This window comes from Gymnoscopelus braueri, assembly GCF_963280865.1.
Source record: "Gymnoscopelus braueri genome assembly, chromosome: 16".
Classification (NCBI taxonomy): Eukaryota; Metazoa; Chordata; class Actinopteri; order Myctophiformes; family Myctophidae; genus Gymnoscopelus; species Gymnoscopelus braueri.
Window position 1 is genome coordinate 8,188,847 of NC_137616.1, and position 16,327 is coordinate 8,205,173.

The 16,327-nt window shown below is 40.9% G+C and overlaps 1 protein-coding gene across 1 annotated transcript in view; it reads left to right on the forward strand.

Annotated features, from left to right (window-relative positions):
- Positions 1 to 16,327, forward strand: part of LOC308103928 (serine/threonine-protein kinase D3-like) — a 66,796-nt gene that overhangs the window by 444 nt on the left and 50,025 nt on the right. Inside the window, 2 exon segments of the mRNA XM_080454141.1 lie at positions 3,297 to 4,214; positions 4,216 to 4,434. Coding sequence (XP_080310267.1) covers positions 4,101 to 4,214; positions 4,216 to 4,434 — 333 coding nt within the window. The 5' untranslated portion in view covers positions 3,297 to 4,100.

Sequence of the window (16,327 nt, forward strand, 5' to 3'; positions counted from 1 at the left end):
CTCCGTTATCTCTCATCTTTCCCCAATAAAGCAAAACATCCAGATGTTCACGACACCACACTGGCGGGGATTGGCTCCAGATGTGAAGGCTGAAAGTGCGCAAAAAAACACGTTTGTTCAAAGCTTGATCATGCATATTATCATCATGACTGTTATTATTGTTATTATTAGTGGTATAGTAGTCAGTGGGGTGGAAGAAGTACTCAGATATTTTACTTAGGTAAAAGTAGCAATACCACAAATACTCTGTTACAAGTAAAAGGCCTGTGTTAAAAATTGTTACTTGAGTAAAAGTACAAAAAGTATTGGCATCAAAAGATACTTAAAGTACCAAAAGTAAAAGTACTGAAATGAGGATCTATAAGCTCTCAGTCTCAACGCGTCGCGATGGGAGCATTGTGAGCTTGTAGATTGGTCAAATAGCCTAGGTATAAAATAGGACTAAAGTGTTTAATGTATGTTTTATAATGTAATAATGTATATCTGCAAAGTAATTATTAACTAAAGTTTTCAAATAATTGTAGTAGAGTAAAAGTACTATTTGGCCTCTGAGATGTAGTGGAGTAGAAGTAGAAGTAAAAGTATTGGACATTGAAATACTCAAGTAAAGTACAAACACCTAAACATTTTACTTAAGTACAGTACTTGAGCACATGTACTTAGTTACTTTCCACCACTGATGGTAGCAGACACTGCCAGACAGTTGCACGCTGGCTGGCTATTGCCTGCGGTAAATTAGCAGATATACAAGCTCACCACGTCCGTGACGTGTTGTGAGCTTGTAATGTAGATCTGCCATTTAAGTATAAATAAGGCTGGTCATTTACACAAAATAGTTGAAACTTGCTGCTTATAAAAGAGATACAATTGCAAATAGAAAAATTCAAAAATATGTATGCAGAAAACATAATATTTGTAATGAAAGAGGAAAACATGGCTAATCATGATTTATACTACATAATAATTCCATGGAATTTTGTTGAAATCCATCAGTATCAGCAGTGGTGGAAAAAATATATAATTTAAATATAAAAGTATCAATATTGCAAATTGACAAGTAACAGATCTAAACAATTTACTTGAGTAAAAGTACAAAACTATTTGGTATCAAAATGTATTTAAAGTACCACAAGTAGAAAGTTGGCTCATTATGCAGAATGTCCCATTCACAAGTTTTCAAATGTATAAATTGTATAAGAATCTTTTGAAAATAGCAGATGCCGCGCATTGTGAGCTTGTAGATCTGCTATTTTCAAATGGCCGAAATGTATCAAGGGTTGAAGTAGTTAATGTATGTTTTGTAATAATAATAATCAAAATCTACAAAGTAACTTGTAACTAAAGTTTTTAAATAATTGTAGTGGAGTAGAAGTAAAAGTACTGAAAACTGGAAATACTCCAGTAAAGTAAAAATACCTCAACATTTTACATTGTACAGTACATGAGTAAATGTAAATGCTACTTTACACCACTGATCTTCATTCAGTACCTACTCTGTTGGTCTTCCAGTAATGTAATGTGATCCTGTTTTTGTAATACCTGCCTTTAGGGCAGGGGTCTTCAAGGTTTTTCAGGCCAAGGACCCCTTGGCTGAGAGAGAGATGAAGCAGGGAGGCACCCCCCACTACATATTGGATAAAATTGTGTTGCAGTTTAAACTTTTTTCATAGATTTCATAGATAGCTTCATAGACTTGTTTGACAGCATGTCATCAGTGTTGGATTCGTGTTAATGTGTATTTTCAGACATTTAACCACTTAAAACGATCAATACTTGGTAAACTTGACCTTTGGCTCTGTACTTGGTCTGCTCTTTTTTGGTCTGCCCCTCTACACCAAACATCTTTGCCGAAAATAGCCGATCTAGCTAGCGCGAGGCTTTGTGAGCTTGTAAATCTGCTATTTTTGCCTAAAGTTCTCCTCAGAGTAGGGATGCTAGGGTTCAAGTGGTTAATGTAAAAAACATATATCTATCACACAAAGATTTGGCGACCCCCCTTGTAGTAACTCTGAGGACTCTCTAGTGGTCCCGGACCCCTTGTTGAAGACCCCTGCTTTAGGGACCATATGGACAATAAATTGGCATCTTTGCTAATTGTTTACATATTATTCTTATATTGATGTTCATTAATGTGATCATTTTCTTACCGATGAATCTATCGATTACTTTTTCGATGAATCAAATAATTGAAAAGCCTTTTTTTCTCCAATACATTTATATCAATTAATTTTATATTGTGAGCTTGTAGATCTACTATTTTCACCATTGTTTGATTTGGTTTTGTTTTTACTTTTTGAAACTTTTCACCTATTTTGATTATAGGTGAAAATAATCAAAACCAAAATAATTAATTATTGTATTAAATTATAGATTATCAATTAAAAATATATATATATGTAATCGATTAAATCAATTAGTTTGACAAACCGTTGCACCCCTAGTTCATTAAGGTGCTTTCTTTGGCCCTATATCAAACAAACAAACAAATGAAACGTAGTAAATAAAGGTTAATGTCAGTGCATTGGGTTAGAACACGCTGGGGGCTATGGACCAATCAATGCTCATATATATCCCACAATGCTGAATAGGCAGCCTGTTGCTGCTGTCTTTCATAATTAAACTGAACAAATTGGGTAACTGAAGGGGTTTGTTTGTTGTGAAAAATGGTAAAAAGTTCTCATTCAAATAATTGCTGTAGCAACGTGAAAACAAAGTACAAAGAGGTTTTGAAAGAATAGTAGGTCACTGCATATCCTTTGGAGATAAAACGATTACACTTGTACACAATATGAAGACACACACGTTTGCATTACCATACTTGTGAGAACCTCAACACTTTTACAGTTTTAACCCTAACCCTAACGGCGAAAATAGCCAATCTACAAGCTCACAGCGCATCGCACTGCATCACATTGTGAGCTTGTTGATCGGCTTTTTTCGGTGCATGACACAGGTGCAACTAAGTATAAATCAAGCATAACTCCTACCATAACAGCTAAACCAAAACTCTAAATGTTTAATACTAACTATAACCCCAACCTGAATCTTATCCAAATTGTAAGCATACATCTAAAAATCGTCTTTTAACCGTACAACAACAATTTATCTTGTGTACACACACACACACACACACACACACACACACACACACACACACACACACACACACACACACACACACACACACACACACACACACACACACACACACACACACACACACACACACACACACACACAGCCCATGAGCATTTTGATAATGTCTTCAATTCCGGTTTGTTGTTTCTCCTCAACAGATGTTGTCGGTGAAAATATTAAGGACTAACTGCTGATGGGCCACTCATCGCTGTTTACTATTCTGATGTTCAAAGACAGCAGGATAGACAGCTTTTGGATCAGCGTTTCTGATCAGCCATATGCTGTAGGACCAAGGAAGACATTCATATGAGAAAGACTGAGGCGGAGTACGATACACGATAAACTGAAAATAGTCAAAGCTCCTTAACATTGAGGTCATATTAATGAAGTGAATTGACTGTTCACCATTCAAGATGCGCGACCACAGAAGTCCAGTGACTTGTTATTAACAGATGAGCACGCCAACAAAAGGGATGTCCCGAAACCGTCACGGTTCAACAGCACGTCCCGAACAATGCTGAACCTTTGATAGTCGCCTGTTGGGAATAATCGGACGTTTTTTGGATGTTATACGCGTTGGACCCTTTCGTGGGAAGGGACATTAAAGCCATACATCTTAAACCACTAGCCTGCAGTGGAATCCCCCTTTGGGGCAAAGGGGGATATTAGGTCTTTTAGGGTCTTCTTCAGGCAAAGGCTCTCTGCTGCTACACTCACCTCCACCCTTTGACCTCCACCCCAACCGGGTAAAACCTGATGATCCGGGTCACTGCACCAAATGTAACGCCCGGGACTCGAACACTGGGTCTCCTGCGAGTAAAGGGGACAGTAAAGCCAAAAATCATATCCACTAGCCTGAAAGTGGAGATAGATATTAGGCTTTTTTTGGTCTTCAGACAGAGGCTCTAATCTGAGCACTCCGCTAGCACTCAGAAGACAGTTAACGGTGATCGAGCCAAACAATGGCGGCCTGCAACAGTTCGCCTCCTCCCACGCCGCTGCCTCGGCCTTTCCTCGTGCCGCAGAACCCCGCCCCCGTCCCTGCTGCCCCGCCCACCCCCTCGCCATCGCCCAGCCCCCCCCGCCGCCACCGGCGCCGTGGCGCTCTACAGCCGGCTGTCCAACGGCAGCCACAGCGCCGTGGTGCCCAGTCCCACCAGCTCGTCCCGGGGGTCCTTCCACGGGGTCTCCTTCCTGCTGCAGATCGGCCTGACCCGGGAGGCGGTGAGCCTGGAGCCCAGTGACCTCTCCCTGTCGGCGGTGAAAGAGCTTGTTTGTTCCATCGTGGATCAGAAGGTAAAAAAGAAAAAAAAACATTTTCGCAAGAGTGTCTTTTGTGTGTGTGTGCGTGTGTGTGCGTGTGTGCGTGTGTGCGTGTGTGCGTGTGTGCGTGTGTGCGTGTGTGCGTGTGTGTGTGTGTGTGTGTGTGTGTGTGTGTGTGTGTGCGTGTGTGTGTGTGTGTGTGTGTGTGTGTGTGTGTGTGTGTGTGTGTGTGTGTGTGTGTGCTTGGGTCTCAGGCTCAATTACTGTGGACAGTGATGCTATTCACTGAATGGAATATTGTGTAATATTGCGTAGGGATGTCACAATCAACGTATGAAATTTTACAAAATAATTGCGATTTAACGATTGATTTCTTTTTTGTTTTTGGCACTGAACATTGGGAACATATAAATAAACATTTTGCAAAGCCTAAAATACTTTTTAGGCTTTGTAAACAAGAATTGTACAGAGGGCAGATATGATAAATAACATTTTATATACTTGTAAATTTGGTTCCAAATTTTGGAACAAACCAGTCATTTCATGACAATTTTATTTGCGTTATTAATATAATTATATATGTCATTGTCATGAGATGATGACAAGAAGGCGTTTTATGTGAAATCTAGAAGTGAGAGCAGCAGAGCATTTTGTGGGTTGGATTCCCAAAGACAGAAGGCATGTGTTCCGTACTAGTTGTGGTTGTTTTTAAACGTGCGTTATCTTGCGCATCGCCTCCTGTTTTTCTGTGCATGTACAGTTCTTTGGCACCTGTGCGTTGTTGTGCACACCATCAGTGTTGCCAGGATTCTGCGAGAGAAATAAGCAACCAGGTCTATGAAAACAAGCCCAAAAGAAGCGACTATAACACATGAGCACTTTTAACCTAATTGTATACATCGGCTATCTGCCATTTTCCCCCAAAAAACTTGGGAAAAAAATATATTTATGAAACATTTTAACAACACAAATCTGGTATGTTTTCAGATAGATACATTACATTACAGTCATTTAGCAGACGCTTTTATCCAAAGCGACTTACAATAAGTGTATTCAACATAGGTAGGGAATGAAAACTACTAATCACCAGAAGTCTTTAGTGCATTTTCTGCAAAAACAAGCAACCAAGAGTATACCTAGCGCTAAGGTAAAAGTGCAATATATCAGCTACCTATTTCCTTAAACAGATGAGACAAAATAGCTAAATCAAATGAGCATGAGCTAAAACAAATAAGTGTATCGACTAAACAAGATCCAATAAACAATCCAATAATCCAATAAACAATACAGCAATAGAAAACAAGCGTTCGTACAACTAGTTAACAACAAGTACGCGAAGAATTACATGTTAATTTGGGGGGTCCTTGACATGAAAAAATGTTTGAGAACCATTGGTTTAAACAACATTAGGAAACAAGCCCCAAATAAGTAACTACACTTTAGAAACAAGTCCCCAAGAAACTTTACAGAACAGGCGACCTTACAGAAAAACAAGCCCAAAGTCGCTTATAGGTTGCAAACATGGCAACACTGCACACCATGTGCTTTGTCCCATGCAGGCAGTTCCATGCACATTGCAACGTCTTTGCAGAATGTGGAGATGCAGATACAGAAACCAAAGGTGTTGATGTGCATTGAACAATTTACAAGCTCTCACAGTGTGTCCCGTTGCAACGCGTTGTTGTGAGCCTGTAGATTCTGGAGAGATGGAAGAGATTTGGTACAGAGGGGGGGGGGGAGGAGGGGGCCCAAGGACAGACCCCTGGGGGACCCCGCCGGTCAACAAAGATATCTTGGAGGTTATCTAGGAGGGACAGCCTGATAATGCTCATTATCCACCTGTGTGTGTGTGTGTGTGTGTGTGTGTGTGTGTGTGTGTGTGTATGTGTGTGTGTGTGTGTGTGTGTGTGTGTGTGTGTGTGTGTGTGTGTGTGTGTGTGTGTGTGTGTGTGTGTGTGTGTGTGTGTGTGTGTGTGTGTGTGTGTGTGTGTGTGTGTGTGCTCGCGTGTGCATGCGCGTGCGTGTGAGTGTGTGTGTGCTCGCGTGTGCATGCACGTGCGTGTGAGTGTGTGTGTGCTTGCGTGTGCATGCGCGTGCGTGCGAGTGTGTGTGTGTGCGTGTGTACTACTCATACTGTAGTTATGAGGGCCAAATCTCCCCGCAAAGTATTGAGAAATAAACTGTGAGGACATTGTTAGCTTTGCAATGAGTTATAGATTCAGGTTATTCGGGTTTGGATTAGACTTTAAGTGGTTGGGATTAAAGTTATTTTATATTTTATGCTTAGTTGTGCAGTGATGTCACTAACGTGATGCGTTGTAGATCTGCTATTCTTCAGCTGTTTTATAGTAATAGTAATACAAACGTGTGTGTGTGTGTGTGTGTGTGCGTGCTTGTTTGTTGCAGTTTCTTGCGGTAGGAATGCATTGAATAGGGCGGTTACTAGGGAGACTGATGGTTATCTAATGTTTACATAGACTCTGTCCTTTAGCTGCAGGGTCAAAGGTCGTATAATAAGACCCCTGCAGCAGCCAATTCATGCAAGTATAGATACTCATGGTCAAATATTACTCGACTACAAGTGAAAGTTGCTCAGTCGAATCTTTACTCAAGTTAAAGTACTAGAGTAGGCTGCTTGCTTTTAAAGTACAAGCTTTAAAGTTAATAAAACATCTACTGATGCACAAACTTGGACACATCATCAGTGTTGTTTCCTGGAGTCACTGGGTGTTTTTCGGGTCTTGCAACAGACACCCTCCTCCAGGCAGTGGTGGAAAAAGTACTCAAATATTTTACTTAAGTAAAAGTATCAATACTGCAATGTAGAAATACTCTGTTACAAGTAAAAGTTCAGAATTTAAAATTTACTTGGGTAGAAGTATAAAAGTATTGGTATCAAAATGTACTTTAAGTACCAAAACTGGAAAGTACTTATTATGCAGAATGTCCCATTTCACAAGTTTTCAAATGTATAAAAATCTTTTGAAAATAGCAGATCTACAAGCTCTTACAAGCTTTTTTCAAATGGCCAAAATGTGTATAGTAGTGAAGTGGTTAATGTATGTTTTGTAATAATAATCAAAATCTACAAAGTATCTAGTAACTAAAGTTTTCAAATAATTGTAGTGGAGTAAAAGTACAATATTTGCCTCTGAGATGTAGTGGAGGAGAAGTAAAAGTAGTGAAAATTGGAAAGTAAAGTACAAATACCTCAAAAGTGTACTTAAGTACAGTACTTGAATAAATGTACTTAGTTACTTTACACCACTGCCTCCAGGCGACCCGACCGAGGCTGATCAGACCCCGGCGTGTGTCCAAGTGTCATGCTACTGCCCCCAATGTGTCTTGGGGGCTTAGGGTGGCAGGTGAGATGCAGCAGGTGTTGGCGACACCAGGAGGTTCTAGGCAATGTGTGGGTTGCCTCCGGGCCTGGCTCCTCCTTCGCCTGACCAGAAGTCAGCGTTCTTCTGTGCGTTGCGTCGTCGTTGCTGCTGGGCACAAACATCTCAATCTGCCGTGATGGATTTTTAAACCCTCCTTGCAGGTTTTACCGCAGTCTGTAGCTTTTGGGTTCTTCCTCACAGAAGGAGTGGTTTGGGCTGCCAACCCTCTCCACCCCGGGGGTCGCCGTCTCTCCGGCCGTCCTCTGTCTCTCCAGATATCACCGCACTCTTCGTGGTCTGTTCCTGGTTGTCACTGGTACTCTCACTCCCCAGAGTTTTCAGTTAATAAAACTACAAAATCAAAACATGATGTGCCGGAAAGGCCAAAAAAACAACTAAAAGGGCTTGTCAGGTGGCCTTCCTATCTTAGGAACTAAGGTGTCGATGAAAATATGGGGAATATTCTATAACATACATGGGCAATGGCGGCCCGGGGGCCACATGTGCCCCCCACCTTCACTTAATATCGGAATACTGATATATTATTGATTTCAGCTGTTACAATTCCAAACATGCAAGCATGACCCACTTTAATACTTTAGTCTATATTAGTAGCTTAATGACTAGTATTAAAATTCTATTGTCTTTTTTATGTGCAATGTATTTGTATTTGAGTTCATAAAGTTACCATAAGTATAACTAAATGCATTTCAAATTAAATAAAAATGTAACTTTTCAGGATTCCAATAAAAAAATAGCACAAAAGAAATCTGGATTCCAATAGCAAAAATAGCAGATCTACAAGCTCAAAATGCGTTGCGGTGCGACACGTTTTGAGCTTGTAGATCGGCTATTTTTGCTACTTTTGTGTGACATATAATGGCGAAGTACGGCATTCATTTACTAAAAAAGTTAAAATACAGAGATAAGAGGTGTCTGCCCGACAGTATATGCAATGTGGCCCTCTGGAGTGAGTGTGGAAATATAGTGGCCCTCTACATCATCAAAGTTGCCCACCCCTGTTCTATAACAACAATAATAACAATAAATAATCATGGCTGGGGGATACTCTTGAACATCAAGCCACCTCACGCTACAGAAACAGGAGATATAGGCTCAGCAACCATTGGATCCCAAGGCTACTTACTTACTTAGAGAGAAAAACGTGGTATTTGACATTGTTTTGTCCGCCTGGCAGCACAGGGCCGCGGTGCTTCTGTCAGCTCTTTTCACTTCCTCCCTTTCAGCTTCGCTGTCCTTGTGTCGCTACAGTAAAACGGGAACAATGAAAGCACTGACTGTCGGAGCCTTGGAAGCTTTAGCTTAATCCATTAAGACCGGGAACACGTTCTGTGTCATTTTAAGATTGCTTTGGCTATTCAAAATGAGCAGATCTACAAGCTCGTCGCGCGGCACGTGTAGATCTGCTATGTTTTTTTTTAATTCATGAAGATTTGTGCAAATCTTTACAAATGTCTTCTAAATCCTAACAGTTTTCTGAAAAACTTATGTTGCTGTGATATCAGTGGTTCTCAAACTTTTTCATGTGAAGGATCAGCCAAAATTATTTGTATTTGGCCGCCGACTCCCATCAAATTATGTTGTTCCAGTGAACCCCCCCCCCAAAAGAAATAAACAAAGATTTGAGTTAAAAATGTTGTTTCAAATGTATGTATTAAAAATTCAAAGATTTGCACAAATGTTCAAGAGTTTAAAAAAAATAGCAGATCTACAAGCTCGCCGCACTACGAGCTTGTAAATCTGCTATTTTTGAATAGCCAAAGTATAAAATAATGGTTATAGCTCAAATCTAAAATGACACGGTATGAGTTCCCGGATTGAATGGGTTAAAGACTCCACCGATTTTTTTTTGTGTTGTGGTGGTTTTGAAGCTTAACCATGAAAACCCTTGGTGGTTTCTTGCACTCTGCATATTATCTCTAAAAAAGCTTTAATATCGTCGTTGTCAGACCAGGAACTTTGTATCTCCATATTTCAACTTTAAATGAACGTTCATCATACTAAAGTGTCACACAAAAGTTGCAAAAATAGCTGATGTAGGCCTGGGCCGCTGGTGTGGCGGTCTGGGCACTTAAGCTGCAATGCAGCCTGACAGCGTGTCGTGGGTTCGAATGCCGAAGCTGTGTGTCACTCCCCATCAAATATCGAGGCATAAAATAAAAATGAAGGCATAAAAGCCCAAAAATAAATCTTAAAAAAAAAAAAAAAAAAGCAGCAAAATCGCTGATCTACAAGCTCACAGCGGGTCGCATCGGCATCACGCTGTAGATTTTTGTTATTTTTGCTATTTGCGAAAACTTGTGAAAGTGGTTACTGTAAGTGGTTAAGCATAATTGTTTAGGTGGAGTAGGGCTTTAAAAGGGGTGTTGTGTTGTTGTCGTATAGTAGCAGCAGTCACCAGACTCCACCATGTTGCAACATGTACTGTATGCTGGATTTCTCCTTTGAATGAGAGTCATCATCATCATCGACGCATTGTGTGATGTGGCCATACTTCCACGATTCAAACCATTACTTTAACCACTTCAACCCTAGCATCCCTATTCTGGGCAAGCCATAAAATAGCTTATCTACAAGCTCACAACGCATCACGTTGCAACAGTGAGCTTGTGAGCTTCTGGATTGGCTATTGTCGGCGAAGAGATTTGGTGAGGATAAAAAAAAGACAAAGTATAGACCCCTGGGGGACCCCTGTTGTTAATGACATATACAGTACAGGGTTTAAGTGGTTAAGGTACGCTGTTACTCTCATTACAGTTTTAGTTGCTTCACCAGGACAGACAACCATGGTTGTGTCCTGGTGAAGCAAATAATACAGTGAAAGGACATTACTGTGTGTGCTGCCTTCTCTCACTTTTCTAAACCCCTGTGGGTGACAAATAATGGTCAAGTATAACCATGGTTCTCAACCTTCTCAGGCCGCGACCCACCAAAATAATCATATTTGAACTGACAAGCACTTGGAATTGTGGGAGTTGAGGCATTCAATTTAGTTTGACTCGGTTCCACAGATGAATATTGTGAAAATAGCCGATCTACGTGCTCGTATGTAGCTTGTATAGAACATGTAGATCAGCTATTTTCAAAATGTTCACCTCTTTCTTATTTGACAATTTGGCCAATGTTTGACCATTTGTAATAGTATAGCTTCTTAATTATTTGTTATGCATTCATGGTCAAAAGTAAATTCATGTGCAGATAACCATGTATATTGCATTGGCTTGTTTACTGTTGAGTTAGAAAACAATGTTTGACATTAACCCATTAAGACCGGGAAAGCATCTGTCATTTTACATTTGAACCACTTTAACCACAATTTTATACTTTTGGCTATTCAAAAATAGCAGATACACAAGCTCATAGCGTGGCACCGAGTGCCACGCTATGAGCTTGTAGATCTGCTATTTTTGAATAAATAATGAAAAAAAATTCAAATCTTTGAATATATATATATTTTTAAAGCGAACATTTGTAACTCAAATCTTTGCTTCTGGGGGTCCCTAGAACTAAATATTTTGAGATGGCGGGGGGGGGGGGGGGGGGGGGGTCCGTGGCCAAATGCATATCATTTTGGGGGTCCTTGACATGAAAAAGTTTGAGAACCACTGATATCATAGCAACATAAGTATTTCAGAAAACTGTTGATTTAGAAGACAATTTTGTAGAACCGGCCTCAGGTCTTAAGGGGTTAAAACAAATCATTTGGACCCCACAAATCAATCACCCATGTGGGGTCCCGACCCACAGGTTGAGAACCACTAGTATGATGTCATGGTGGTGGTGACAGCCCTACATGGGGTGGTGGGGTTTAGCTGTGAGACCCTCTGGCCTCCCTGCTAACGAGGTGGTGTCCAGGAAGCCTATAGGAGGGAAGTCCTCCTCCCACCCTGCTGGGCCGGGCGGGGTGCTGTCCTGACCTGCCAGCCCCATGACCCCACTCACCCCACGTCCCATGTGTGTGTGCTGTCCTGACCAGTGTTGCCATGTCTGCTTATCATTACAAGTTCGTTTTTTCTGTAAAAGCCGCTCGCGGGTTGCAGTTTTTTGGGCTTGTTTCCAAAATGCTGTTTTAACCCATTAAGACCTGAGGCCGATTCTACAAATGCCTTCTAAATCACTAGTTCTCACACTTTCAAGATTTTTCAAAAATGATCAAAAATAGCAGATGTGCAAGCTCGCAGCGCGGCACGAAGTGACGCGCTGTGAGCTTGTGTGTCTGCTATTTTTGAGTAGCCAACGAACACTAAAGTCTAAAATGAAACCTTTTTTAATGGGTTAAACCAGTGGTTCTTAAACTTTTTTTTATGTCAAGGACCCCTGCATCATGTATTTGTCTGCGAAACCCCACCTGAAAACATTTTGTCAGGGACCCCCCGTACCATTGTTTCTGTCGCAGAATCTGGCAAACGCTGCCCATGACCCCGCTCACCCGTCCTGTGCTGTCCTGATTAGCGTTGCCAGATTTTGCGACAGAAACGAGCAACCATGTCTATGAAAACAAGCCCAAAAGAAGCAACTATAGGTCACATGAGCACTTTAAACAGTACAGTATACATACATCGGCTCTTTGAAAATAGCTGATATACAAGCTGGTGAGCTTGTAGATCTGCTATTTTCAAAAGAATCTTCTGAAATAAATTGGAATATATTTTGAAACATTTTAACAACACCAATCTGATACAGGGGTCCCTGGCACAACATATCCTCAGTAGGGGTTTCGCAGACAAATACATATTACAATTTGGGGGTCTTTGAAGGTTTAAGAATCACTGGTTTAAACAACATTTTGGAAACAAGCTAAACCAAAAAACTTCAACCCACAACTACCAAGCGCTTTACAGAAAAACAAGCCCAAAGTCGCTTATAATAAGCAGACATGGCAACACTGCCCGTGACCCCACTCACCCCATCCTGTGCCGCAATACATAATTATGACCTCAGAGTGTCTCGTTACTCTGGTGCCACACACAGACAGTGGTGTAAAGTAACTAAGTACATTTACTTAAGTACTGTACTTTTCAGGTGTTTGTACTTAACTGGAGTATTTCCAGTATTCACTTTTACTTATACTCCACTACATCTCAGAGGCAAATATTGTACTCATTACTCCACTACAATTATTTGAAAATTTTAGTTACTAGTTACTTTGTAGATTTTGACTATTATTACAAAACATACATTAAAGGTAGGGTAAGTGATTTGCGTTGGTTAAAATAATTGTTAAATAGCTCTATATTCTGATAGTACTCATTGCTATAGAGTGTTTGTTCAGTATTAGGAGTCTCCTTGTCTCTCCACCTCTGTCTCTCCACCTCTTTATTAAACAGAAAATGCATTTTCGTTTCAGTTTCAGTTTCATTTCCAATTTTATCCAACCAGGACAGAGAACTCAATCAGGATACAGATTAAACAAGTGAAATTGGAAGTGATGACACTAAGAAATGAGCAATGCAAAATTGGAACTGGAACACTATACAAATTAAGCTTAAAAATGGGTGCTTTCTCCTGATTGGCTGAGATTTTGACACCTACCGAAAAATGTATTTTCTGTTTATTAAAGAGCTGGAGAGACGGTGGAGACTCCTGTTACTGAACAAACACTCTATAGCAATGATTACTATCAGAATATAGTATTTTAACCTTTTAAACAAAATACTTTTTGTTTTAACCAAAAAATATCACTTACCCTACCTTTAACCACTTCAGCCCTATATACATTTCGGCCATTTAAAAATAGCAGATCTACAATGCGTCACAATGCGTCGCATTGTGAGCTTGTAGATCTGCTATTTTCAAATGATTTTATGCAATTTATACATTTGAAAACTTGTGAAATGGAACATTCTGCATGATGAGTACTTTCTACTAATCATCTATAATGCTTTCTATCCACCGCCATGTGGTTATAGTTGTGCTGTGGACTCTGCCACCGTCCCCTTTAGAACAATCATTCAAATCAACATACTGTATTTATAGTTTATGTTCTTGGTGTCTGTGGACAAAGGCCCGCAGCAGAGACTGAACCCAGAACATCTAAATGTACACGTGGCTCCAAAGGTTAATGTATAATGTGGGGAGCAACATCTCAATGCAACAGTGAGACAGGAGACACAGTACAAGACCATAATGCACCTGTATTACTGTAAGGTAAACAGGATCTGCTTTAAGTGCTCAAATAATGGCAGCAGACCATCTCTCCTATTGTCCCTTTCTATAAGCTCCTCTCCTCTCCTCTCCTCTCCACTCTCGCCCTCCCCCCCTCCTCTCGCCTCCCCTCCTCTCCTCTCCTCCTCTCCTCGTCCTCTCCTCTCCTCTCCTCTCCTCTCCTCTCCTCTCCTCTCCTCTCCTCTCCACTCTCGCCTCCCCCCCTCCTCTCGCCCTCCCCTCCTCTCGCCTCCCCTCCTCTCCTCTCCTCTCCTCTCCTCTCCTCTCCTCTCCTCTCCTCTCCTCTCCTCTCCTCTCCTCTCCTCTCCTCTCCTCTCCTCTCCTCTCCTCTCCCCTCCTCTCCTCTCCTCTCCTTTCCTCCCCTCCTCTCCTCTCCTCCTCTCCTCTCTAACAGCAGAGATAAGGGCAGTAAACAGTTGGGCTACGATCCTGTATGAAGCCATTTCATTTGAAATAATATTATTGTGCACCGGGGCGGTAGTGTAGCGGACACCACACAACGGACTCCTTGTTAGGACTCTGCTCTGTCGCAGAACGCTGTGTCCCCCCGACACACTTTAGCAACCAGCGTTGCCAGATTGATTTTGCGACAGAAACAAGCAACCAGGTCTATGAAAATAAGCCCAAAAGAAGCAACTTGATACATCTATTTCAAAATGGCAGATCAACAAGCTCACAACGTGTCGGTATGTGTCGCGTTGTGTGCTTGTGTATCTGCTATTTTCAAAAGAATCTTGGAAAGAAATGTGGAATATTTTTGAAACTTTTCTGGTACAGGGTCCCTGGCACAAAATATTTCAGGTGGGGTTTCGCAGACAAATTCAGCCACAAAAAAGTTTAAGAACCACTAGGTTTAATTTGGAAACAAGCCCAAAAGACTGCAACCCCCCTCAACCACCAATAATTACAAGCGACTTTACAGAAAAAACAATCCCAAAGTTGCTTATAATAAGTAGACATGGCAACACTGTTTAGGACACACAAAGGCTACACAGTGTGTCAGACCTGGCCATGGCCTGTCAGTCACAATTATTACATCATCATCTGATCATCACAATTACTTTTTGCATAATCGCCAGAATTGTTTCTATTCATCTGTGTACATTAATCTGTCATTCATTATACAGTGATTCTAAAACTTTTTTCATGGCCCCAAAATAATGTTGTTACTGTCCGACATTTCCCCCCCTTTTTAAAGATTTATCTTTGGGCTTTTATGCCGTTATTATGGATAAATTGTTGTAAATTACCAGTTTTGTCACATCACAAAAGTTGAACTGTTTCTCAGCTTGAAGCTCCCATGGGCGATTGGGCGCGGCACCCCAAAAAAAAACACTGGTGAAGCTGCGATGGTCAGCTCTGGGACCAGCGTGTACCATACCATTTACCATAGAAAATACATGGAAAGAACTTAAAAATGTGGTTCTGAAAAGTGACTGTACAGGTAGCAGAATGGAAATGTACAGTGATTACATAACAGGTGGAGGACTCTTCTAGCTCTACATACTGCATTGACTGTAGTTGGTAGGGATAATATGCAAGGATAATCAACAGGGAACCGCTCATTATTGAGAAATAAACCCTGATAGGGTGATTTTTTACCCTGACACAAAGCGGGTTGGGTCTTCATCCCGTTTATTACACAGCTACGTAATAAAGAAATTAACAAATTGACCCAAAAGTAACGACAGAACGATTGAATTGATTGATTTTAAAAGGATTTCATTGCTCATGGTAATGAAAGTAGTTCATTAATGTATGCCAGGCGCGTTCAGTGCAACACGGTCAGCTACACTTTGAAAATGTTTTAAAAATATCAAAATGTTTGAATAATTTGTTTTACACAAATCCTCTCTTCTGGCGGTCCCTGGCACAAAATATTTTTCAGATGGGGGAGGGGTCTGCAGCAAAATATATTTTGGGGGTCCTTGACGTGAAAAGGTTTGAGAACCAGTGCACCATTAAGGGTTGACGTGCGGTTAAGGCTAAACCATGCAGCAGGTTGCATTGCATGTGTCCTCTCTGTCAACAGGGCTGTCTGCTCAAGGATTATTCAACAGGAACAAAGGCTGATGAGGGATTATAGATGCCTCCATTAAAGTTGCATCATCATCATCATAGCTGTTGCCGGGCGGAAACCTTGTAAGGCCAAAACCGCTACTTTTCAGGAAATGAAAAAAAAAGTGAAACAAGAAATGACAGTCATATTATACCAGCTTGTGGCAAGTTGAAACCCTTGAAAACTACTGTCATGACTCTTGCATGCATCTAAACATTACCAACATTAAGGTGCCATTCGCATCTAAAGCTCACTATGGATTTATTCATGCACTCTTACAGGCACAAACAATCCAACA